Raw genomic sequence first — 24,794 nt, 5'->3', positions numbered from 1 at the left:
GCCCTCGCGGCCCAGAGGCTGCTTCCCTCACCTCTTCGGAGACACTGCGTGCTTTTGCTGAAATCTTTGTGCCCTCCTTTAGGTGACCTCGAGCTGCCCGACACTGGATATCTCTCTGCCCGTATTCATTTCACTCACCTCCAAAGCTGGCCTGGCCATCACCGCTGGGTTTTGTTTGTTTTTTTCAAGCTGCGTGCCCAGTCAGGAACGGCAGGTCTTCAAATCCACAGTTCTGCGGTAGAGCAATGGACCAGGTTTGGTGGAGCTGGGGAGGGGAGGGAGCAGTTTCAGGAGGGCTCTGGGCACACCCAAATATCCAGGGAATGGCTTTTAAGTGTGGGGAGAAGACCCAAGAGAGAGGGCTTGGGAATGGTCTCAGTTTGGACTAGGTGGCTCAAGAGTACTGTTCTAGATTTTGTTCTAGCTCCCAGCTCCAGAATTCTGAGGCTGCGACTCATCCCAGTGTTCAATTTCACCCCCTCTGTGGCAGAGAGAAGCCGAGAAAGGGCTGCTAGACGGCTCTGCAGCATCACCGAGCCTTACACAAGACATGCCGTTCTTTCAGAAATCTGGTAAGGAGTTTCTGTTTTCGCCAGTGGTGGCTGGGGCCAGAGGCAAAAACAGGGAGAGCAACGAATGCCATTTTTACCTTTGCGCAGTAGACTATTTTCTACTGACACTCACCCCTACCCCCATTCAGGCATTATCAGAGTTGAATGACACATGCCAGCCAGGCAAAAACATGTGGGGTGCGAGCCATGGCTGGGTGTGGACTGGGGAGGGTTCAGAGATCCAGAGAGAAAGGCCTGGAGGCCAACATGTGGCCCCTGGAGCCTGAAGTTCCTCAACCCACAATTTATACAAACAGGCCACTGTTGTCTCGCTTCTTTTTCTGTCCCTCCTTGCACAGATCCCGCCTCCAGGCTGCGTGCTGGTGAGCTTGTCCGCCACTCCAAGCTGAACTCGGAGTACATTCCAGAGCCGACGCAGAACATCCGCAACATTATCAAGCAGTACCAGCAACCTGCACGCATCCCAGAACCCATCAGGTCAGATCCAAGCTCACGAAAGCTGACACCTCTTCCAGTCTTTAGGCCCCGGAAACACGCAGTTGTGCCAGCTCTTGCTAACATGGAACCTACATGTGCAAATAATGTCAGAGACTGGCAAGACGCTGGAGGGTGCACACCGGGGGGAAGGAGGGCTGGCGTCTGACTTGGGAAAGGGAGCCAGTGATTTGTGGGGATCTGTACTGGCCAGGAGGCAAGAGTCAGAGGCAGGGGAAGCTTCCGAGCTGGAGGGTGGAGCGCAGGCTGGGTCGGAAGAAGAGGAGAAAGAGGCAGGTCAGGCAAGTGAAGGGCTGGGTGCTTCCTCACCCTCTCCTGCACTGCTGTCTCGCAGAACCAGGAGGGGATTGAAAAGGACGGAGCAGAGGCAGCTGCCACACAGGTGCAGTCTCTGGGTGTGTGCATGCAGCCCATCAGGGGAAGGTACATAAATTTGGTGGAGGGGGAGTGGTCCCCTGCTTTTGAAGCTGTTCCATAGAGCAAATACCTGGGAAAGCTGCCCTTAGACACCAAACTGGTGTGCATGGGTATTCGGAGCTGTGGAAACTGCTGCAACTGTCAGCTTTGACAATAAATGCTGTGAGCATTATTTTGGCTAGGGAGCATCCTTGAGAAATAATCAAAACAAAATAAAAAAATTCCTTCCAGTAGCACCTTAAAGACCAACTAAGTTAGTTCTTGGTATGAGCTTTTGTGTGCATGCACACTTCTTCAGATACACCTGAAGAAGTGTGCATGCACACGAAAGCTCATACGTGTACCTGAAGAAGTGTGCATGCACACAAAAGCTCATATGGTGTATCTGAAGAAGTGTGCATGCACACAAAAGCTCATACCAAGAACTAACTTAGTTGGTCTTTAAGGTGCTACTGGAAGGAATTTTTTTATTTTGTTTTGACTATGGCAGACCAACATGGCTACCTATCTGTAATTGAGAAATAATATTACCAATAAATAATAATAGACAGCCGTACAAGTTACCATAGGCCCTCCAGATGTCCAAATAGGCATCCACCCGAAATGGAGGCCTATATGAGATATGTCTGAATGTGGCCGGGGGCAGTGAGGTCCATGGTGTAATAGATGGCGGGTGTTTATCCTTCCAGGTTCAAAGTTTAAGTCTCCTAATGCAGCCACAAACTACCGGCTTGCTCAACAATCCCGAACTTTCAAGACTGTGCTTGTGGGGGGTTCTACAGGGCGAGTCCTTTAAAAGAGGCCCCTTGGAACATTTGTACTCTGTATCCTCGGGGCCTCTTTTAAAGGATTCACCCTGTATGTATTAGGGAGCTGGAGAGGAGTGCTTGCATGAATCCCTTGGTGGTTCTATATCTATACACCTCCATTTCTTTGCAGGAAGGAAGGCGGGAAAGTATTTGTGAAGAAAATGGATCCCCACGAGGAAGCCTTGATGATCCTGAAAGGACAGCTGGCAGCCACGGAGGCACCAGCGCAGCCTGCTCCGGTATGGTTGGGGGCGACTGAGTACATGCATCACAGGAAGGCAGGGCCGCCTTGTGGATTAGAGAAACAGAATGGTTTGTGAGGGAGCATCAGTTGTCTGTATCTAAGCAGTGCCGGCCAGCCCAACTAGGCTCAACCCATCCTGAGGGTCTGTTTCAGGATGTGGAGAGGAAAGCCAGGTGTGCTGCAGGCAGTGGGCTGCCCCGTGATGGGCCAATGTCAGTGGAAGTTACCTCAAAGGTGAGACACCAAAGGGACATATCCCTCTGCTGTCTCCCCTTCTGGGACGCCATTGAGGAGCCAAGGACTGCACCCGCATGGAAGCGGCAGAGAGCTGCTGGAAGGGCCAAGAGTGAAAGGCAAGGAAGCGGAGATCTCCCAGGGGGAGGAGACAAGGAGAGGAAAGCTCCTGGGGTGGGAGAGCGGGAGGCTCTGCCATTTTCTGTAGGTGGCCAGGACTAAGAGCTACCTTGAAGAGAAGATTCTGTACCTGTGTGTGACCTTTATATTTTGAATACCCTGCTGCAGATTTTCTCCTACTTCTGTGCTGTTGCTGCTAAGAGAATTTGTATTTTGTTACATACTCCTTATTGTAATTGTTGCTGCTGTTGTTTTCCTTTTGCCCTACTTTTCTGACTGGGTTGCCCCAGTTTTAATTGTGCTTATGTAATTGTTTTTTGCTTTTATGTTGCATAGGTTTTACATTATGCAGTATATTTCTGTTGTGGGTTCTAAACTGCCCTGTGGTCTACTGACAAAGGGTGGTATATAAAGTTTAATAATAAGAATAAGAATAATTAATAATTCTTGTTATAATACTACTACTACTACTACTACTACTAATAATAATAATAATAATTTATTATTTATACCCCACCCATCTGGCTGGGTTTCCCCAGCCACTCTGGGCGGCTTACAACAAAACACTAAAATTCAATAACCTATTAAACATTAAAAGCGTCCCTAAACAGGGCTGCCCTAAACAGGGCATGTTGTGGATGTGCAAATGCAGCTCTCCTCTCCATCTGGTCCTTGGGATTCTCTCTAGACTACCGCTCCACACACCAGCCACTGTCATAGATTTACATCCCGTTGAGTGTTTTAACCTGGCAGGAATGTATCTTGAACTCAGATAACAATGCCTTTTGCTTGCCGGCATGGAGAATAGAGAGCTGTGTGTGCAGAAACTACATCTACTTCACCAAGGTGAAATTTGTATCCCTTGCTCCACCCACATTTATCTCTGGCCCCACCCACCACTGGCTCCTGGCTCCTGGCAGGCTTCCCAGAAGGGAATGTGGCCCTTGGGCTGAAGAAGGTTACCCAGTGAAATATACTCAGAGTCGCAAAGTGATTTCATGCTCTTTATTCAGCTCATAGTGGTGAGGAGGAATGAATGAATGTCCCCTCAAAGTATCTGCTTTATATACATTATTTACACAATGGGCTGCACATGATTGGCTAATTCCAGGATTCTACTGTAGGCCAATCAGGTTGTGGATTCACTTCTATCTGGAGCATGATTGGGTGGTTCCTGCTAACCAATCATACTGCTGCATTGTTCTAGGACCAATCAGACTGCTGCATTCTGAATCCTATTGTTCTAGGACCAATCAGACTGCTGCCTTTTGGAGCCTATTGTTCTAGGACCAATCAGACTGCTGCAGTTTGGATCCTATTCAACTCAGTACATAACACCCCTCCCCTCTAAGTTCCAGTCCTGCCCGGAAGGTCGCATTCATAGTCCTCAAGGTACGCCGGTGGCCTACGTGTGCGTTGCGGCCTGGGGTGTTCCCTGGTCCGGGGTTCAGGTTCTGGCTCGTGTTCCAAGGATGGGGCTGTTTGGTCTGGCGCAACCGGCTCGCTCAGTCGTGGTTCTGGTTCCGGTGTCCTTTCGGCCTCGCGGGTCCTCTCTGTATTTACTGATTCTGCCTCTCCTGCTTGCCCCTGCTGCTCTATGGGCCTCACTGCCCCACTGTTCCCTTGGGACTCCTCTGACCTGTCCTCCTCCTCCTGGTTTTCTCCCGGGAATCGTCGCCGTATCTGGTCGCAGTGGCGGCGCCAGCATTGCCCCCCATCTGTTAGCACCTCGTACGACACGGGGCCCGTGACCCTGGTGACTGTGGCAGATACCCATGCAGGGCCTGCCCCAAAATTCTTTGCGTACACTGGGTCCTGGGCCTCGAAGGTCCGGGGGTTCCTGCCTTCCCCCACCACTACCTCATCCTGAGCTCTATCGGGGTGAAGGCGGTCCAATCTGATTGCAAGGCGCCGACCCATTAGTAGTTCAGCGGGGCTCCGGCCAGTCGTTGAGCTGGGGGTGCTGTGCTGTGCTAGAAGGAATGTGGCAAGGCGGTACTCCCAATCCCCTTGCGTCATGCGGCGAAGGGTGTCCTTGGTGGTCCGCACCATGCGTTCTGCTTGGCCATTGGTGGCAGGGTGGAATGGCGCCGAACGGATGTGGCGGATGGCGTTCTGCACTGTGAAGGTTTGAAATTCTCCTGATGTAAATGCAGTCCCGTTGTCTGAGACGAGAGTGTCAGGGAGCCCGTGGGTTGCAAACAGCCTGCGTAGTACCCGGATGGCTGCGGACGTAGAAGTGGACGGTACCAGTGCGACTTCCAGCCATTTGGTGTAGGAGTCCACCACTATGAAGAATGTTTTCCCCTGAAAGGGGCCAGCGAAGTCCACATGCAGGCGTGACCATGGTGCTCGGGCGGACTCCCAGGACTGGACTGGGGCCCTTGGGGGATCTGGGCGGGATTCCTGGCAGGCCTGGCAGTGTTTGACCCAGGCCTCTATCTCTCCGTCGATCCCCGGCCACCACACATAACTCCTGGCAAGGGCCTTCATTCTTACTACCCCTGGGTGTGTCTCGTGTAGGGCTGCGAGGACCCTTTTGCGGAGGGGCTGGGGAACAACGACCCTGCTTCCCCATAACAGGCACCCCTTGTGGGCTGACAGTTCATGTTTGCGGGTTGTGTAGCCGGCGAATTCTGGCCCGGGGCTGCGGCTGGGCCATCCCCTCCACACCCAGTCCAGGACCCGGGAGATGACCCTATCTTTCTTGGAATGGTGTGCAACTTCTTGTGCCTGAATGGGGCGGTCAGGAAGCAGCTCCAGGCTCATAACCTCTTGTGCAGGTGCTGGGTCGGGGCCTGTTTCCGGTAGTGGTAGCCTGCTGAGGGCGTCTGCATGGCCCATCGCCTTTCCAGGGCGGTGAATCAGTGCATACTGGTAGCTGGCAAGGAAAATTGACCACCTGAGGACGCGAGGAGACAGCACTTGGGGGGTCTGCTTTTCGGGGGCAAACAAGCCAAGCAACGGCTTGTGGTCAGTCACCACGGTGAAGGGCCGCCCGTACAAGAAATCATGGAATTTTTTTACTCCCTTCACGATTGCCAGACCCTCCTTGTCGATTTGCGAGTAGTTCCGCTCGGTTTCGTTGAGTGTCTGGGAAAAGTATGCTACCGGTACCTCTCTTCCATCCGGGAGTTGGTGTCCCAGGACAGCGCCGATGCCATAGGGCGAGGCGTCGCATGCTAGCACCACCGGCAGCCTCTCGTCGAAGTGTGCCAAGACCGAGTTTGAGACAAGCAAGTCCTTGACTGCCTGGAATGCGGCCTCCTGGCGCTGGCCCCACACCCAAGGGGCCCGCTTGTCCAGGAGTCTGTGTAGGGGCTCCGCTACCGCCGCCTTGTGGGGAAGGAAGGAATGGTAAAAGTTCAATAATCCCAAGAAGGCCTGAAGTTCAGTCTTGTTCTTGGGCGCTGGGGCATCACAAATGGCCCGTACCTTGTCCCCAGTCGGGTGAACCCCTTCTGCATCCACCATAAATCCCAGAAAGTCCACTTGAGGCACTCCTAGTAGACATTTTTCCCGCTTCACCTTGAGACCCGCCATCTGGAAACGGTGCAGAACAGTGCGGAGGCGGTCCTCAAACTCCTCTGGTGTGGGCCCGGCAATCAACACATCATCAAAGAAGGGGGTGACACCAGGAATCCCTTTAAGGAGAGAGTCCATTAGATTCTGGAATATGCCTGGTGCCACGCTGACCCCGAATTGCAGCCGCTTTACCCTGAACGCTCCTCTGTGCGTCACAATCGTCTGTGCCTCTGCTGTGGCCTCATCTACTGGCAGCTGTTGATATGCTTGGGCCAAGTCCAGCTTGCCAAAAATTTTCGACCCAGCCAGGGTGGCAAGGACATGGCTGACCACTGGCACTGGGTATGCATGGGCCATGAGGGCCTTGTTTATGGTACATTTGTAGTCTGCGCAGATGCGGACCGAACCATTAGGCTTGACGGGTGTGACGATTGGGGTTTCCCAGGGGGCATTAGGCACCGGCTCCAGCACTCCTTGCTCCACGAGTCGGTCCAATTCCTCGTCTATACGGGGTTTCAGGGCGAATGGGACCCGGCGGGCCTTGAGCCTGACTGGTCGTACTGCGGGGTCAAGCTGTAGAGCAATGGGGGGGCCCGTATACTGTCCCAATTTCCCATCGAAAACCCCCGGAAACTCCTTGCATATGGCGTCCACGTCCACTTGTAAGCTCATGTGGTTCACCCCGGTGATGGCTAGTCCCAGTGGTCCAAACCATGCCAACCCCAGTAAGCTAATGTAGGGGCCCTTGACCACAAGCAAGTCCAGTTGCCGCGTCCGCCCTCGGTATTGCACCCTGAAGGTCCCCACCCCCATTGTGGGGACCTTACGTTTCTGGAAGTCCCGGAGGGTGAATGGGGCCGGCCTGAGTTTGGGACCCCCAGTAGGACACAGTTTCCTTAAGGTCCTTGCCGAGATTATGGATAGAGTTGAACCCGTGTCAAGCTCCATGCGGCATGGGGCCCCCTCTATCTGTACCTCTACATAAATTTTCTCTACGTTGGGGTGGGGCAACTGGTATACCTGGAAGTCTGTGAGCTCCGTCGAGTTGCCTTGGTGCGTTGGGCCCCGGGACCTGGGGCTCTTGGATTGGTCATCTGATGCCTGGCTTCGGGTGGGCCGAGCCCGACACACCCGGGCGATGTGTCCCAATTTTCTGCACTGCCTGCACTCTGCGTTGCGGAAACGGCAGGTCCTCCTCTCGTGACTTTCTCCACAGCTTGCGCAGTTCCCTCCTTCTCGTCGAGGCAGCTGTGGTATGTGGGCTGCTTGAGTGCGCTGCTGTACTCGGTGCACCTCCTCCCTGTCGGATCCCGAGTCGTTGGTGAGGTCTTCGTGGTGGACCCTCGGTTGGGACGGCTGGCTCAGCCGTGCCTCTTGCGTCGACCTCTCAGCAGCTTCCGTTGCCAGGGCCTCCTCCAGAGCGACCTGGAACGTTAGGTTCTTCTTAGCGTAGAGGCGTCGTTGCAGCTTCTCATCCTTCAGGCCACCGACGAGGCGGTCACGAAGCATGTTCTCCAGCTCTGAGAAGTTGCAGAACCGGGCAGCTTGGCGGAGAGAGGTCACAAACCCAGTTATGGTTTCCCCAGGGGCTTGCCGCTTTGCGTAGAAGGCATTTCGACGAGCCACCACTGAGGGCTGTGGCGAAAAGTGCCCCTTCAGCTGTTCCATTATTGTTTTGTATGGAACAGTAGCGACGTCTTCAGGCGCAAGGAGAGCCCGGGCGATTTCAAATGTCTCCTCTCCGCAGACGCTGAAGAATATTGCCCTCTTCTTGGCGTCTTCTTCATCGGTGACCCCTTTGGCTTCTAGGAGGAAGGTGAAACGGGAGGCGTACGCTTCCCAGTCTCCAGATGCTGGGTTGAATGGCGAGAAGCTGCTGTCAGTTGCCATTCTGAGTTCCTTGTGTCCCGGAGCTGAAGCCTGGATACACGGTGCGAGGCAGCGGTGCGGCAGGTGGCGGTGCTGCGGTGCTGTGTGTGGCAGTCAGCTCAGCGGGATCCCACCTTCGTCGCCAGTGAAATATACTCAGAGTCGCAAAGTGATTTCATGCTCTTTATTCAGCTCATAGTGGTGAGGAGGAATGAATGAATGTCCCCTCAAAGTATCTGCTTTATATACATTATTTACACAATGGGCTGCACATGATTGGCTAATTCCAGGATTCTACTGTAGGCCAATCAGGTTGTGGATTCACTTCTATCTGGAGCATGATTGGGTGGTTCCTGCTAACCAATCATACTGCTGCATTGTTCTAGGACCAATCAGACTGCTGCATTCTGAATCCTATTGTTCTAGGACCAATCAGACTGCTGCCTTTTGGAGCCTATTGTTCTAGGACCAATCAGACTGCTGCAGTTTGGATCCTATTCAACTCAGTACATAACACCCAGTTCTGATTTAGGGACCCATCTAGGAAAGAAGACAATAAAAGTGCCAGCCCCGTGTGTGTTGCTTGTTACGTGGCGAGTTCCCGACCCCCCCCAGGTGGAAATAATGACACATGACATTAAGGTTAATGGGCTTAAAAAAGCCACAACTTTATTGGTTATAGGTGATGGGTGGTATTGGCTTAGGCATTGGTCCTAAATGACTAAATCCATCTCCAGCCCGTCTGCTTGAAGTCCAGGAAGGGTTAACCACCAGTAGGGGGAGTCCTGCTCAAGTAGGAACTCCCCCGGGGTCACCGATAGGGGGCCTGCCTTAGGCCCTAACCTCCCTAGGCTTCAGATAGGGCCATGCCCCCTGGAATCTTTTAACAGACTACCCTTCAATATGCGGGGCAGGTGATGGCACTACCTCCCCTCTTCCTTCTACAGAACAATACCAATGCCTAACCGCCAATTCCCAGAAAGTTGTGACGATTTGCCACGAGGTAGGTGAAAACCAAGTGGCTGGTGCCAATTTGCCAAGTGGAAAAATTCCTACCAGGCCCCTCAACAGCGACCAACCAAGTTCCATAGCACCTTATAGGGTGGGAGGGTGGGAAACTGGAACAGCCGGTGGGCGGCAAAGAGGGAGATCCCCGGCCGCGTCCTGCCTTTATAGGGCAGGCCGCGCCCCCGAACCAGCTGATTGGCTGGCTAGGGGGTGACGCGGCCAGGATTCTCCCCAGTCAGGCAGGGCTGGCCTCCACCCACTGCACACTTGGAGGGGCTGTGATTCCCCTAACCCCACCTCCTCCTTAAGGCAGAAGTGGCTTTGGTCAAACCAGGACTGGCAGTGCTCCCGCTGAACATGCTCTGAGTGCCAGCTCAGGTTTGCGGCTGTGTGATGTGGGGATTGGCTTGCTTGCAGGTCATCAGGGAGTTGGGAGCCAAGGAGGCAGTAGCCATGGTGAAGCCTGTGACTTGTGCCAAGGTGGCTGTGCCCTCTGCCATCCGCCTGCCACCCGCCATCAGCAGATCTTTCCCCGAGGCCTCTCCAGGTAAAGAATGGCTTTGTGTTCTCTGTGCTTGATTCCTTGACTGGATGAACTGCCTCTTGGGCTGCCTGAGGCCTGGTGTTCACATGCAGCAGAATGAGGTGGTGGGCTCTGAAGTAAGTTCAGGTGGGAGGTGCCATCTTTTACTTCTCCCTCCTGCGTAAATGTTCTGTTTTTCAGCTACTCGTGCCTCTGTAGCTTGGAGAGCACCTGGACTGGGGGTGGCCAAACAAACGGTGGTTAAGCAAGGCTGTTGGTTTCAGACATAATGCTGAACCATAGTTAAAACAAACCGTGGTTTGTGAGCCAACAGTAAACCATGGCTTTGTTTGATGCCAGAAAGCAAGCCATGGTTAGTCTACTGGGCTGGGTTTGGACGTTCAAACAGACCATGCTTTGGCTAAACCAGGCCTCAGACATGATACTTGTGTGATCTACCATGGCTCCTTGGGTAGGGAATGTGGCCTTCCCTTACTTAACAGAGAGCCCTGGGGGGCAGGCTGTTCCTTCTCCAGCACAGCTATTGACCAATTCCTCTTTTCTAGTGTCGGTCTCACGTGAACTATCATCTGAGGATGAATTTATCCAGACGCGGCTTCACCGTCGTTGCAGTGAGGAGTTCTATGCATACCGCAATGTCTCTTGGAAAATCTATCTCAGGAAAGAGGTATTTCCCCTGAGTAAGGCTGCTCTCGCCTTTTCCTCATTAACAAGGCGGGGTTGGAAGAGATATGATAAGGGAGGTAACAGGGAACCAGGCAGAGAGCCTTCTCAGTAGTGGCGCCTGCCCTGTGGAGCGCCCTCCCTCTATCTACATAAGCTGTGACACGTTTACTTGGGTGGAGAAGGGTGTATAAAGACTGGAGAAAAATAAAATGCACTGTATTTTTTGCTCTATAAGACGCACCAGACCACAAGACGCACCTAGTTTTTGGAGGAGGAAAACAAGGAAAAAAATATTCTGGATCTCAGAAGCCAGAACAGCAAGAGGGATCGCTGCGCAGTGAAAGCAGCAATCCCTCTTGCTGTTCTGGCTTCTGGGATAGCTGTGCAGCTTGCGTTCGCTCTATAAGACGCGCACACATTTCCCCTTACTTTTTAGGAGGGAAAAAGTGAGCCTTATAGAGCAAAAAATACAGTACATTTGTTCCCCCACCCACCCACCCACTTTCTCTTCTGGCCCCGTCCACCATTGCCATGTGGTCCTGTGAAGGTCCATCAGAAGGGAATGCGGCTCTCAGGCCGAAAATGTCTCCCCACCCTTGGCTTAGATGAACGCACCTTGGTCTGTTCCAGCAGTGCTCTTAGGGTGGTTCTGCTCTCTCCCTGGTCACCTTCTGCTCTCTTTCCTGGCAGGTTTTCTACCCAAAGGACAGCATCAACAACCCTCTTGTGCTAGATCTCCTTTTCCGGCAGGTGAGATTCCAGTTCTGCTTCCAGCTGCTTCGGTAGGGCTGTTCCTCAGATCTTTCCTTGCACCAAGAGGTGCACCCCAGATCCCTTGCAATGCACACAGCCACACGTGACCTGAGAGAGTTCCACCTCGGCATCCACTCTGAGGATGTCCTTAATATTGTGCATTCATGGTTACTTGAGCTCATGATGGTATCGGGGCAGTGAAGTGTGATCCCACATTGTTTATTATTATTATTATTATTATTATTATTATTATTATTATTATTATTATTAATATTGCCCTTCATCCAAGGATCATAGGGCAGTTTGTAGCATAAAAACACAAAAATGCATAACATAATAACATATAAAGCAATACCCCCCACCCCTGTTTGAAAGGTAATAGATGGTTTACTTTGCAAAAGGTCTGGGAGAAGAGGAAGGTTTTTGCCTGGCACCTAAAGATATGCAATGAAAATGCCAGTCGATCCTCCCTGGCATCTGGTTGGCCACTGTGAGAACAGGATGCTGGAGTAGATGGGCCATTGGCCTGATCCAGCACAGGGTTGTCTTGCGTTCTTATGAGTTTTGGTACTTCTAAAGGAGCCTTCCTAGTGCCGTTCAGATGTTTTGGGTGCCGACTCATTGGGGCTGATGGGAGCCAGCGTCCAAAACATCTGGAGGGCACCAGGTTGGGGAAGGCTGACGCAATGCGTTTCTCCTTGCAGATCTTCAACGATACCTTGTCCGAGGCCTGCATACGCATCACTCAGGAGGAGAGACTCCGCATGAAGGCCCTTTTCGGTAAGCCTTGTTGTTTCAGCTGGGGGGGCTCGTTATCTTTGGCTCCTCCCTCCCCAATCCTGCCCCAGGGCAACATAAAGCCATAGACCTGAAATGAGTTCCAGGAAAAAAAAGGTCAGCCCATTTGTTCAAGAGGATCCAAGGAGGGACAAGGGAATAAACATTTATATACAGATAAATTATGTGTTTATTATAATTTGCATGGTGTGGAGGAAGTGGCGAGGGTGGGGCGAGAGAGAAATAAGAAGGAAGGAAGAGAACGAAAGAAAGAGAAGTTATTTTCCATTTCTCATAATGCAATAGCTATGGGGTCATCCAGTGATTGGGCTTTGATTTAGGACAAACAAAGGTGTGTGTTGTTCCCACCACACCTACTTTATTTATGGCATTCACTGCCAGAAGATGTGCTGGTGTCTGCTGTCTCAGAAGGCTTTAGAAGGACATGAGACAGATTCATAAAGTTGGGATGGGCCCCCCGGCCTTCGAGAAACTGTTGAATTTTCTCATCCCTGGCTGCGTTGGCTTTGCTGGCTGGGGCTGAAGTGAAGGCCCAAGACAGGCGTTGATCATCATGTGAGCTGCGCACAGGTGGTCTGAAGCGAGCTACCACCATTCCTGTGGAGCCTCCTTTTATTGAGACAAATATGCAAGCCAGGCAAATACATTTTTGGGCTGTGACCTTTACACATCTTCCGTCCTGAAATCGTGGGGTGGTACAAAGCTATTTTGGCACCTGTTTCCACCGCGTCATTTTCCCCTTGCACAGTGTATGACAAATGGAGACAAAAGTCTCATGGAAAAGGGTTACAGACAGGACACCGCTGACTGCTGAGACCGCAAAAGGTCAGACTTAGGAAACGATGTTCCAGACAGCCATGGCTTGTCTGAGGGGGAGTTTTTCCTGCACCCCAGGGTCACACGTGCAGGCAGACTGTGGCTGCCTGCTGGTGGGGAAGTGTGCTCCCTCTGGACCCGACTCTTCGCTCCGCGATATCCCTACATGGGGCAGATAAGAAGTAGAGGCCCCTAAATTTAAAGGTATATGGTTCGGAAAGTAAAGATAAAGTTAAAGATAATATTGATAAATTTGAAATAGATTGTTAAAATAAACTATTCTTTTTTTATATAAATATGGGAAGAATTTGCTGAAACAATGATTAAACTGGAATACAAAAAAGGGAGGTATGAGGAGGTCTAAGACACAAGATAATGAAATGAAGTTATTTTGAATCTTGTATACTTTTCTCTCTTTTTATTTTATTTTTTGTCTTTTTTCTGTTTTTGTTTGTTTATGCTTTAAATGTTTTTGTATTTTGAAAATTTGAATAAATTTTTTTTTTTTTTTTAAAAAAAGAAGAAGTAGAGCCCAACAACATCAGCAGGGCCAAAGTTTCCCTATTCCTGTCATAGAGGCTAGGTCTGTTAGTGGCAGCCAGCCACAAAGGCTAAATGGAGCCTCATGTTCAAGGGCAGTGTATCTTTGAATGGTAGTTGTTTTGGCCAGACTCTGGCCTTCCTGTGAACCTGTGGACTTCTGAAACCATCTGGTTGGCTATTGTGGGAAGGATATGTGGCTAGATTAAAAATGGGCCCCCTGTAGCCTGTTCCAACAGGGTTCTTCTTCAAAGGCAGGACTTACGGTATTCCTGCCAGCCAAAGTCCTGCCATTAACTTAGGCTTGCCCATTCTCTCACGCTCAAGTAACTGAGGGATCCTGTGGGATCCGAGAGTGGTGTAAAGCCAGCCTCTGTTTCTTTCCTCAGCGGAAAACAAGCTGGACTCCTTTAGTCCGGTGGCCGATGAAAGCGTCAAGAAGGAGATCATCAGCGTTGCCCGGAATGGCTGGGAAGTGTATTTCTCTCGCCTTTTCCCTGCTACGGTAAGAAGCATCCACATTTGCACCCTTATTGCAGCAAAAAATATATCTTCTGTGGGAGCTGCTTAAATCCAGGCAAACTGAGTAGACGAAAGAAGGGGAACCTGTTGCCTTCTAGATGTTGCTGAACTCCAACTCCCATCATGCCTGACCATTGGCCATGCTGACTGGGGCTGATGGGAACTGGAGTCCAACAACATCTGGGGGGTCCATAGGGTTCCCCATCTCTGTCATAGGACAGGATCTACTGCTTTAGCCACTGCCTGTCCTGCTCCCACCCAAGACATGCAGACAGAGCCTCTTGTGAGCAAGAAAGATATCTTTATTCATGTGGGTAACAGTACAGGCTCAGCATAAGAAACAGAGCCCAGAAGCCACAATTCAGGAGTTCGGAACCAGGCAGAAACTGGAAAGAGAATAAAACAATTTAAAAATTCTGAAGAAATGTGCATGCACACGAAAGCTCATACCAATAACTAACTTAGTTTGTTTCTAAGGTGCTACTGGTAGGATTTTTAAAAATTATTTTATTTTATTTTGTTTTGTTTCGACAATTTAAAAAGCCAGCATAAATCCAAACTTTGGAGCTCACGGCACATTGAATCTGGGCAGGCACCCTTGCTGTACTGCTGTTGGTGTCTGTTAAAAAAATTTTTGTTTAAGGAGTCTAACCAGACATGTACATTAGACATAATATATTGTAATATATTACTGCCTTGTGGGTGCTCTGATAACTGGCCCTTTCAGCCTTTGTTTCTTGATGGCTTATCCCCATTTGCTGCAGTTTTAACCAAACCTTGATTAATTCTAACTTTGACTAATTCCAGGAATTATGGGTTTCCCAACACCCACAAACGCTGAGGGCCTGAACACATAACAAGGGAACAACCTGTTCTCTTTTTATTTCTTTTGGCTAACTTCTTTTTAACATCTGATTCCATCTGCAATTTTAGTGTATATTTTCTGTGCTTTTTAAATTATTTACTTATTTTATTATTAATTATTAAATTTGCATGCCGTCCTTCATCCGAGGCGTTGCTCTCTCTTAGATGCCCCTCACTCTCCAGGCTCACCCTCCCTCCGTAAGCTGAGCCATGCCACGCCTAACGGCTCTGTCTTGAACCTTTCAGGGCAGTGTGGGCACCGGAGTGCAGATCCTGGCTGTGTCTGACACAGGGATCAAACTGCTGCGGCTGGTCAAGGGCACCAACTTACCTGGGGAGCAGCTCCGGGTGCTGCGGGGTTACAGGTGAGGCTGCAGGATTGGCCGGGATCCCTGGGAGGAGATGGAAAGGTGAAGGTCAGGGAAATGCGGGTAGGTTTAGTGAGGAGTGGGTCTCATCAGCTGGCAGCATCAGGGAAGGGGCTGTAGCTTGGTGGTGGAACACCTGGTTTGCATGCAAAAGGACCAGTCCATGGTATCTCCAGGTAGGGATGGGAGAACCCTCCTGCCTGAAACACCCTGGAGAGCCGCTGCCAATCAGTGTAGTCAGCACTGAGCCAGATGAACCAGAGGTCCGACTCAGCTTTTAGGGGAATGGCTATAGCTCATCGCTGTAGTCTAAACCAGTGAGCCTCTTGGGCTTGCCAATTGGAAGGTCGGCGGTTTGAGAGCCAGTGTGGTGTAGTGGTTAAGAGCAGTAGTCTCGTAATCTGGTGAACCGGGTTCGCGTCCCCGCTCCTCCACATGCAGCTGCTGGGTGACCTTGGGCTAGTCACACTTCTCTGAAGTCTCTCAGCCGCACTCACCTCACAGAGTGTTTGTTGTGGGGGAGGAAGGGAAAGGAGATTGTTAGCCACTTTGAGACTCCTTCGGGTAGTGATAAAGTGGGATATCAAATCCAAAAAAACTCTTCGAATCCCCGTGACAGGGGGAGGTCCCGTTGCTCTATCCCAGCTTCTGCCTACCTAGCAGTTCGAAAGCACACTGGTGCAAGTAGATAAATAGGTACCACTGCGGCGGGAAGTTAAATAGTGTTTCCGTGTACTCTGATTTCCATCCCAGTGTCCTGGTGTGCCAGAAGCAGTTTGGTCCTGCTGGCCACATGACCTGGAAAGCTGTCTGTGGACAAATGCCAGCTTCCTCGGCCTGAAAGCAAGATGAGCGCTGCAAACCCCATAGTCGCCTTTGACTGGACTTAACCGTCCAAGGGTCCTTTACCTTTTACCTTACCATTTAAGAGTTGGGTAGCTGGGGATCTCACCAGTTGTCTACATTGCAGTGCATCCAGCTGCCCTGGGAGGAAAAGGGGCAGGGCTTCTGGGGCCCCAGCACAAAAGGCCCTGGCCTTTCGCCCTGGGCCAGTCCCTGACAATGCCCTCAGTCCACAGACAGAGTCTCTCCCTTTGCGGCATTGCCCCCCATATTCCCCTCTGAGAACCCTGGAGGAAGGGCATCAGCACCATCGTCCAAATGTGCTGTGTGTCTGCCCTTCCTGGATTGACTTTCAGCATCACTGACCTCCAAGCTTGGCAATGAACCCCATTTTCCTTTTTTCACAGCTACGGCGATATCCTCTTTGTGACCACCGGCTCAAAGAACATGCTGGAGGTCAACCTCACCAACGAGAAGCTCATCCTTTTCTCCCCCAAAGCTGCCCAAATTAAGGCACTGATTGACTATTTCCTCAATGAACTCAAGAAGGTAAAAAGATATAGCAGAGACCCTTTCTTTTGGAGCACCTTGTACCCCTCCTCCCCCAGCCAGCCACCCTTTGTCTTTTCCCCCTTCTAGGATTCACAGTACATGGTTGCGATCAAGAACCATATTACAGACGATAAAAGCCTCTTACGGTTCCATAAAGGAGACATCATTTGCCTGCGGCCAATGGAAGGCTTGGATCAAGGTGAGAGACCAGCAGGAAGTCTGTGGGGGGAGGATGGGAAGCAACACAAAAAATCCTGAGCATTTCAGTCTATGTTTCTCTTAACATACAGCCTTTTTCCATCTGCAGTTTTGCACAGTCTACACGTTTTTGCAAGCCATTTACCTGGCGCAATCCATTTTTTCTGCATTATTTTCACTAATATATGCAGACTTTCTCCAAATACATCCACATTTTTTGCACACACCTTTTGGGACGGATAACCATTCGGCAAAATTCGGAGCAGCACAGTCAGTTCAAAAGGATTTCTGTGCACGTCTTGTCCCGTGTTGCAGTGCGAGCCCAAGCCAAATTCCTCCCTTGCCGTGTTGTGCAGAGAGGTGGGATGCATGCAGCCACAACATATGAGGGGGGCATTGCAGATTGCAGGCAGATAATGGCAGGTGCAACAGAAGATCAGGGCTGGTCCCCGGTTCACCTGCCCTGTGAGTCTGGGAGCCTGCCCAGGGCTAGGTTCAGAGGGTCTTCCATGCCCTCCTTTGATACCGCCGTGACTCTCCCATCCCCACAGACCGCTATTTCGGCTGCGTGGTGCGGAAGAAAGTGATGCTCCTGGAGGATGTGAAGAAGGGCACCCAGGATTTTGGTGGGTGGCTCTTGCGTGTAGTGATGTGCCGTGCCCCCCTTTCTCCTGTGTGCAGTGGCCTTTCTCTCTCTCCTGGACAAACGGACTCCTGCAAGCTAAAAAGCGACCTATGCCTGCTGCTCTTGCTCAGTGGCAGATCACAGACATGGCACAAGGCAACTTCACATGTTCCTTCCCTCAAGAGCAGAGTCCCATCTGCACTATACATTTAAAGCACCCTCAGACCACATGGGTGGTGCTGTGGGTTAAACCACAGAGCCTAGGACTTGCTGATCAGAAGGTTGGTGGTTCGAATCCCCGCGATGGGGTGAGCACCCGTTGCTCGGTCCCTGCTCCTGCCAACCTAGCAGTTCAAAAGCACCTCAAAGTGCAAGTAGATAAATAGGCACCACTCTGGCGGGAAGGTAAACGGCATTTCCATGCACTGCTCAGGTTCACCAGAAGCAGCTTAGTCATGCTGGCCACACGACCCGGAAGCTATATGCCGGCTCCCTCGGCCAGGAAAGCGAGATGAGTGCTGCAACCCCAGAGTCGGTCATGACTGGACCTGATGGACAGGGGGCCCTTTACCTTTACCATACCACTTTTAACAGCTGTGTCTTCCCCCAAGGTGATGCGAGTTAGTAGGAGACCCCTATTCAACTCGCAGAGCTGCAGTTCCCAGCATGGTTCACCAGTCAGTCCCTCTTCCCAGCGAGCCCTGGGAATTGTAGCTCTGGAAGGGGAATAGGCATCTCCTAACAACTCACATCTCCCTTAAGGCACTCCACTTCCCAGGATTCTTTGGGGAAGCCATGACTGTTTGCCAGTGCCGGATTTATGTGTAACTAAACAAGCTATAGCTTAGGGCCTCACTCTCTTGGGAGCCACCAAAAAATTTAAAGGGGAAAAACCTGGATGTACATTTCCAAAATATAAGATAAAAAACAAAATAAAACCTACATCATTTTAAGTGAGAGCTTAATAATTATTTCACTGTTAATATACTTCTTCTTAATTGTATTTCAGTTCAACAATTACTTTGATAAAATACATATTTTGTTATGTGCAAATGGCTTTAGATACCTATTAGGTCCATAAATTACCATATAGCATATATTCAACACAAAAACCAGTGACAATTTGTTGTTGACAAAGGACAGCTGGACATAGAAAGGGCCCCATTACCTTCAGTAGCTTAGGGCCTCATCAAACCTCAGTCCGGCCCTGTTGTTTGCAATAAGTGTTTAAAGTACTGTTTACAATAGTGCTTTAAACGTATCGTGCAGATGGGGCTGCTCAAGCAAATCTAACCTGGAGCTTTGACCAGGGACTATCCCATGACCTACTTTGGCCTATTTGATGCAGTTCTCTTCTTGACCAAAGGCAGTATAAAAGCTGTATGCCCACTTGCCATCCCTAAGGCTGGAGGTTCAAGACCCACTGCGAAAATCAAAATTAAAAGGTGGGGAGGGGGGAAAGGAAGAAGAAGAAAAAGACCCACTGCGGATCTGAGCCCTGAAAAAAAGGCGTTCTTCTTCCACTGACTGTTAAGGGCATAGTTCTCCTCTGGCTCCTTCTACAGTGGTGCCTTGCAAGACGAAATTAATCCGTTCCGCGAGTCTCTTCGTCTTGCAGTTTTTTCGTCTTGCGAAGCACGGCTATTAGCGGCTTAGCGGATTAACGCTATTAGCGGCTTAGTGGCTATTAGCGGCTTAGTGGCTTAGAAAAAGGGGGGGGGAGGAAAAAACTCGCAAGATGTTTTCGTTTTCCCATAGGGAAATTCGTCTTGCGAAGCACCTCAAAAACGGAAAAACCCTGTCGTCTAGCGAGTTTTTCGTCTTGCGAGGCATTCGTCTGTATCTGTCTCCATTTTCTGCCATGATAGATAAAAGCCCTTGGCCTGATGTCGAGAGGGAGCAGCAACAGCTCTACCACCATGAAAGGGGGGGGGGATATTGACAGCATATAACTCAATGCCTTCTTCCTGGTGTAGGCTGGAAGTTTGGTGCCATCTATGGGAAATCGGGCTTCTTCCCTGCCGATTGCGTCCAGCCGGTGGCAGCGCCAGATTTTACCCACCTTCCCGCGGAGAAGAAGGAGGAGCCCAAGGACAAGCAGGCCAAAGTGGCTGTCCCGGCCTCGGTGGCTGTGGCTGTTGCATCCACAGCCGTGGCTCAGGAGCTTGACAAGACGACTGAGGCGAGTGCAACGTGGAGGGGGTGGCCGTGTTTCTCATGCCAGGCCTCAAAGCGAGGTGGGAAGCCGTATTCGGGGCGAGGAAGGAAGCCCCGGGAACGTTGCGATGCCCGCCACTCTCTCACTAAGGTGACCAGAGAGGGAAGACTGCCAGGAAGCCGTCTCTAAAGCACCACACTCTCTTCCTTCTCGCTGTTCATCTTGGGAGAAGAATTGCAGGGCAAGTCCGGCCCTACCATTAGGCAGTTGCCTCAGGCGGCAGATACTGGTGATACAGCAACAGTAGCCCCTTGGCAGTTTCCCCTACATGCCCTGGCCATTCCTTGCCATTACAGACGTGCAGCCTGGAGAGAATTATGAGGGCCAGACAGAGAAGACGGGGGTGGGGTGGGCTGCATCTGGGCCTTAGGTTTTAATTACCGTATTTTTCCATGTATAAGACTAGGTTTTTTTCCTAATAAATTACGTCAAAAATTAGGGGGTGACTATACACAGATAGCGCCGAGGCCATTTTCTTAAATCTGAGTCCCCCAAAATAGGGGGCGTCTTCTAAATGGAGGCATCTTATAGACAGAAAAATACGGTAATTAATTTAATTAAACCTTGCTGTGCAGAGTGGATGCCTCTTCCTCTGAGCCACTGGACCCAAGGGGAAGTTGAGCCACTCTGGCACCTGCGTTATAAGGACAACCGCACCTGTTATCTCCCTTGCGTGGCGAGTTCCTGCCCCCCCCAGTGGAAATAATGACACATGACACAATTAATAAGGTTAATGGGCTAAATAAGGCCCCAACTTTATTGGTTATAGGTGATGGGTGGTATTGTCTTAGGCAATGGTCCTAAACGACTATATCCAACTTCAGCCCGTCCGCTTGAAGTCCGGGAAGGGTTAACCACCAGTAGGGGGAGCCCTGCTGATGCACATCAACTAGGAACTCCCCTGGGGTCACTGATAGGGGGCGTGCCTTAGGCCCTCAGCTCCCCAGGCTTTGGACAGGGCCACGCCCCCCAGAATCCTTTATCGGACTCCCCTTCAATATGCGGGGCAGGTGATGGCGTTATCACCCCTCTTCCATCTACAGAACAATTCCAATGCCTAACTGCCAATACCAAGAAAGTTGTGGTGATTTGCTACGAGGTAGGCGAAAACCAAGTGGCTGGAGCCAATTTGCCAAGTGGAAAAATTCCTACCAGGCCCCTCCACGGCGACCAACCAAGGTCCATAGCAAGGTCAAGGAACGAAAACCTTATAGGACGGGAGGGTGGGAAAAGCAGGAAGAGCTGGTAGGCAGCAAAGAGGGAGATCCCCAGCCGTGTCCTTCATTAAATAGGGCAGGCCACGCCCCCTGAGCCAGCCGATTGGCCGACCAGGGGATGATGCGGCCGGGAATCCCCCCCAATCGTGCAGAGGCTGGGCTCCAGCCTCTGCGTGCACGGAGGAGCCATGAAGCCTGCATCCCCACCTCCTCCGTAGGGCGGAAGTGGCTTTTCTGAATGGGTATCCCCTCTTCACAAGCCCCGCAAGCCCTCTGCCACCAAACCCATTGCCCCTGCATTAGAGGAACTGAGAACTGGAAGGAATAGGCAAAGTCCCAGATCCACCTGGGCTGCAATAGATCCGTGGCCTTATCAGAAAGACTGTGCCCGCACATTCCCGACAAAATCAAGAGACGAACACCCTGGGCCTCTCTTTTCTTTCCCCCCAGGTGTGTCTGGCAGGCAGCGAATTCGCGGAGAGCGCAGAGGGCTTTCAGGGTGCCAAGGACATCAGCCCACGAGGCGGCCCCTTCAACATGCTGGAGTTTTCCAAGAAGTATTTCCGAGAAGGGCAGAGGGCAAAGATGTGAGTGCGTGCGGACGGACGGAGCCCCCTAAGGGCTTGTTTGCCCTCGAGAAACGGAGGCCGTCATCTCAAGTTTGGTGTGTCAGAGTTGGTGTCCCGTGGCTGCAATCCCCCGTGTAAGGAAAGCAAAGGAATTCTGGGGTGCTGCAACCGTGCCCCTCCACCCACCTCAGCATACCAGTTAGTTATAACACCCCTGCTAACGTTTACGGGGTGCGATCATCGCATGTCTTGGGATGACCAAGAGGTAAGTCACGATGGCCCACTCTTTGCCACGGGCAGTTGGCTCTCTTGCAGCATGTCAACTGCCGCGATTCGCGGAAATCGTTTGCCTCTCAAAGAAGTAAATTGCATCGGAGGTTGAAGTGAGATAAGTTGGGGGGGGGTTGCCTGAACCGGAAAACAGACCCACAAGCTACTGCACCCTATAGCTGGATATGTGTATGTGTGGCAGGCAAGACAGCATGGGATGGGTTTTAACAGGTAGGAGAGGGTATATTAATTGCAATTTCATGTGCCCACATGTGTGGGTTAAGCAGTTTCAAAACCCCATCCTTGGCAGCAAAATTAAACGCATAGGAATTAGGCTGTGAAACCTTGTTTTGAGCAAGTCCAGCTATGGAGTAATCTGGCTTTCGCCTTCTTCCCTTGCTTAACAATGAATCAGGCAACAACTTGTAAAGTATTTTTTTTAAAAAATAAATAAAGATTGATTTACTTTATAATCATGCATTGGTTCACAGCAAAGGCAGCAGCAAATCCATGCAGGCAAAATGCTTATGGAATAACCAGCTTCAGGCATGGGAATAGCGGGTCTCCTAACAACTCTCAGAACCCTTAACAAACTACAGCTCCCACAATTCTTTGGGAGGAAGGCCATGGCTGTTGAAAGTGGTATCATAGTGCTTTAAATGTATGCTGTGGTGGCGGCCACACACACACAACAATTGTCCCAGTTATAGCCCCTCCTCTTTACTCCATTTATTAGCATGTGGAAATGAGTTGCAATTTGGGAAATCTTTGTGGACGACATGCTCCCCTCCCCCGGCAAATAGGGCAGGGAATGGTTTTCCCCCCGATGGGCTTGAGCTGGTCCCTAGGGGACCAGGCAGTCACAGATCCCAAGGGAAGAGGGAAAGACCTCGTCCACCTGGAAGCTTCCCTGAAAGGCAGGTGGTAATTCATGTCTGGAATTAATTTCAGGGATCCCAACAAGCAGAAATCCAAAAAAAGTGGTGAATCGAATGGCATGGCAGATATTCTGAAATTCACCAAGGTAATACAAATAGTTTTCTTGAGCAATGATAGTTTTCTTCTGACTGGCTGTCTCTCCATGTGTGTACAGTGGTACCTCAGGTTACAGACGCTTCAGGTTACGTGGTTTCAGGTTATGGATGCGCCGATACCTGGAAGTTCCAGAATGGGTTACTTCCAGGTTTCGGCACATGCGCAGAAGCGCTAAATCATGCTTTGCACATGCACAGAATCACTGAATCGTGTCACACGCATGTGCAGACACGACGCTGCGGGTTGCAAACATGCCTCCCGCACAGATCACATTCGCAACCTGAGGGACCCCACTGCTATTATTTTTGTGGTTGGACAACATTTAGCTTGGTAAGACTATATTTGATGAAGAAGCACATAAAGTGCTTTTAGAAAACCAAAGCATTTTAATTTTCAAATGTCAGGTAATGCCCAATAATAATAATAACAATAATAAAACTGCAAGTACTTAGCAATCCTTTTTAATGATTTCTGTGCAATTTTACACACATTTTACTTACCCAGCAAAACTAAATTATATTAATTTAACCAAAATATATTTTGAATTCCCAAGTCTTTTTTTATTGCTTTCATTAAATATTTTCTTGGGTTACATGTTACAACTTTTTAGTACCCCTCACTTGGGGGATTTGAAAGTTGAAAAATTTGACATGCCCCCATGTCACTGAGCCACTCATAATTGTTTGCCTTGCACTGGAGAAATCCCTGCCCACTGCATCCCCGGACAGTTATTTATGTTTAGCAACATTTATACACCACTTTCTCCCCCTCCCAAAAAAAGACCTCTAAACGGTTTAGAAAAGGAAGTGTAAAATATACATTTTAAAAATACATATAAAGACAAACATTAAAAACTAGTTGTATTTTTATAAAATTGGTTTGTATCCAGTATTAGTCATATTCAGAGTAAACCCATTGAAATTAATATCTAAAAAGCTGTCATGCAGCACACTTGCTTTTTCCTTCTCTGGAGGGTAGCACTCGAAAGAATGTATTCAAGTTACAAGAAAGGAGATTCCCTTCCAACTTTACAATTCTATGACTTACTTAGGTCCATTATTTTATATGAATCCACTCTAAGTAAAGTTTAGCTGGATACAACCCATTAAATAAAATGTCAGTCTCCACTTCTGTGCTTAGTTAAACTAACACAGTTCAGGTCCAAGGGGTTTTATTCAAGTGTGTAAAGCATTGTGTGCAACTGTCACACCCCTTTGCTTGCCCCAATTCCTTTGCCCATCACTTGTGGCACCAAACCTCTTCCTTCCTTCCCTGCACAGGCCCCCATCCAGGAGTCACTCATTGAATTCACGGACAGCAGCCTGAACAAAATAGCTGCAGAAACTTTCCAAGGTGAGCAGCTGGGAGGTCTGCTTTAGGAAGGCACAAGCAGGACCCGGGCAGAACAGCACGCTTCTCTCCTGCGATTCCCAGCAGCTGGTAATCAGAAGTATCACTTCCTCTGATCGCATGAGAAGAAAAGTGATCAGGCGGGATGGGGCAGTATCTTTTTCTCGTAAAGTTGTAGTTCCATTCTGTGTGTGTGCCAAAGGGAAGACTCCAAATGATCTTGGAGCACGTAAACTAAGGAATTCTCTCTCACAAGATGGGTGGCTTTAAAAGAGGTCTGTCCCTCAGACCTTATGGGGGGCCGGACAATTTTTTTTTTGGGGGGGGAGAACGAATTCCTATGCCCCACAAATAACCCAGAGATGCATTTTAAATAAAAGCACACATTCTACTCATGTAAAAACACCAGGCAGGCCTCACAAATAACCCAGAGATGCATTTTAAATAAAAGGACACTTTCTACTCATGTAAAAACACCAGGCAGGCCTCACAAATAACCCAGAGATGCATTTTAAATAAAAGAACACATTCTACTCATGTAAAAACATACTGATTCCTGGACCGTCCGCAGGCTGGATTTAGAAGGCGATTGGGCTGGATCTGGCCCCCGGGCCTTAGTTTGCCTACCCCTGGTCTAGGCAATGTGTCCACTATCGAAGATTGTATGTCTTTCTGAATACCAGTGGCTAAGAATTGCAAGTGCTGCTGTGCTCCGGTCTTGCTTTTGGGTTTCCCAGGGGCAATATGTGGGAA

General features: G+C 50.1%; 1 protein-coding gene across 2 annotated transcripts in view; it reads left to right on the top strand.

The window, feature by feature from the left end:
• The window catches only part of MYO15A (myosin XVA), a 98,417-nt gene that overhangs the window by 53,553 nt on the left and 20,070 nt on the right, over positions 1–24,794 (top strand). For both annotated transcript variants that reach the window (XR_014151037.1, XM_081839454.1), the window contains exons 37-52: positions 491–572; positions 911–1,049; positions 2,424–2,532; positions 9,711–9,840; positions 10,383–10,504; positions 11,194–11,253; positions 11,961–12,036; positions 13,800–13,915; positions 15,043–15,161; positions 16,415–16,556; positions 16,647–16,758; positions 17,309–17,383; positions 19,359–19,564; positions 21,268–21,404; positions 22,608–22,680; positions 23,972–24,044. Coding sequence is in view for 1 of the 2 variants with exons in the window: in XM_081839454.1 (XP_081695580.1) it covers positions 491–572; positions 911–1,049; positions 2,424–2,532; positions 9,711–9,840; positions 10,383–10,504; positions 11,194–11,253; positions 11,961–12,036; positions 13,800–13,915; positions 15,043–15,161; positions 16,415–16,556; positions 16,647–16,758; positions 17,309–17,383; positions 19,359–19,564; positions 21,268–21,404; positions 22,608–22,680; positions 23,972–24,044 (1,771 nt within the window). In the remaining variant the exon portion in view is untranslated. The remainder of the gene's footprint in view (positions 1–490; positions 573–910; positions 1,050–2,423; positions 2,533–9,710; positions 9,841–10,382; positions 10,505–11,193; positions 11,254–11,960; positions 12,037–13,799; positions 13,916–15,042; positions 15,162–16,414; positions 16,557–16,646; positions 16,759–17,308; positions 17,384–19,358; positions 19,565–21,267; positions 21,405–22,607; positions 22,681–23,971; positions 24,045–24,794) is intronic.

The sequence above is a fragment of the Podarcis erhardii genome (assembly GCF_964252035.2).
Source record: "Podarcis erhardii genome assembly, chromosome: 14".
NCBI classification, from domain to species: Eukaryota; Metazoa; Chordata; class Lepidosauria; order Squamata; family Lacertidae; genus Podarcis; species Podarcis erhardii.
This window is presented reverse-complemented; position numbering and strand designations above follow the sequence as displayed.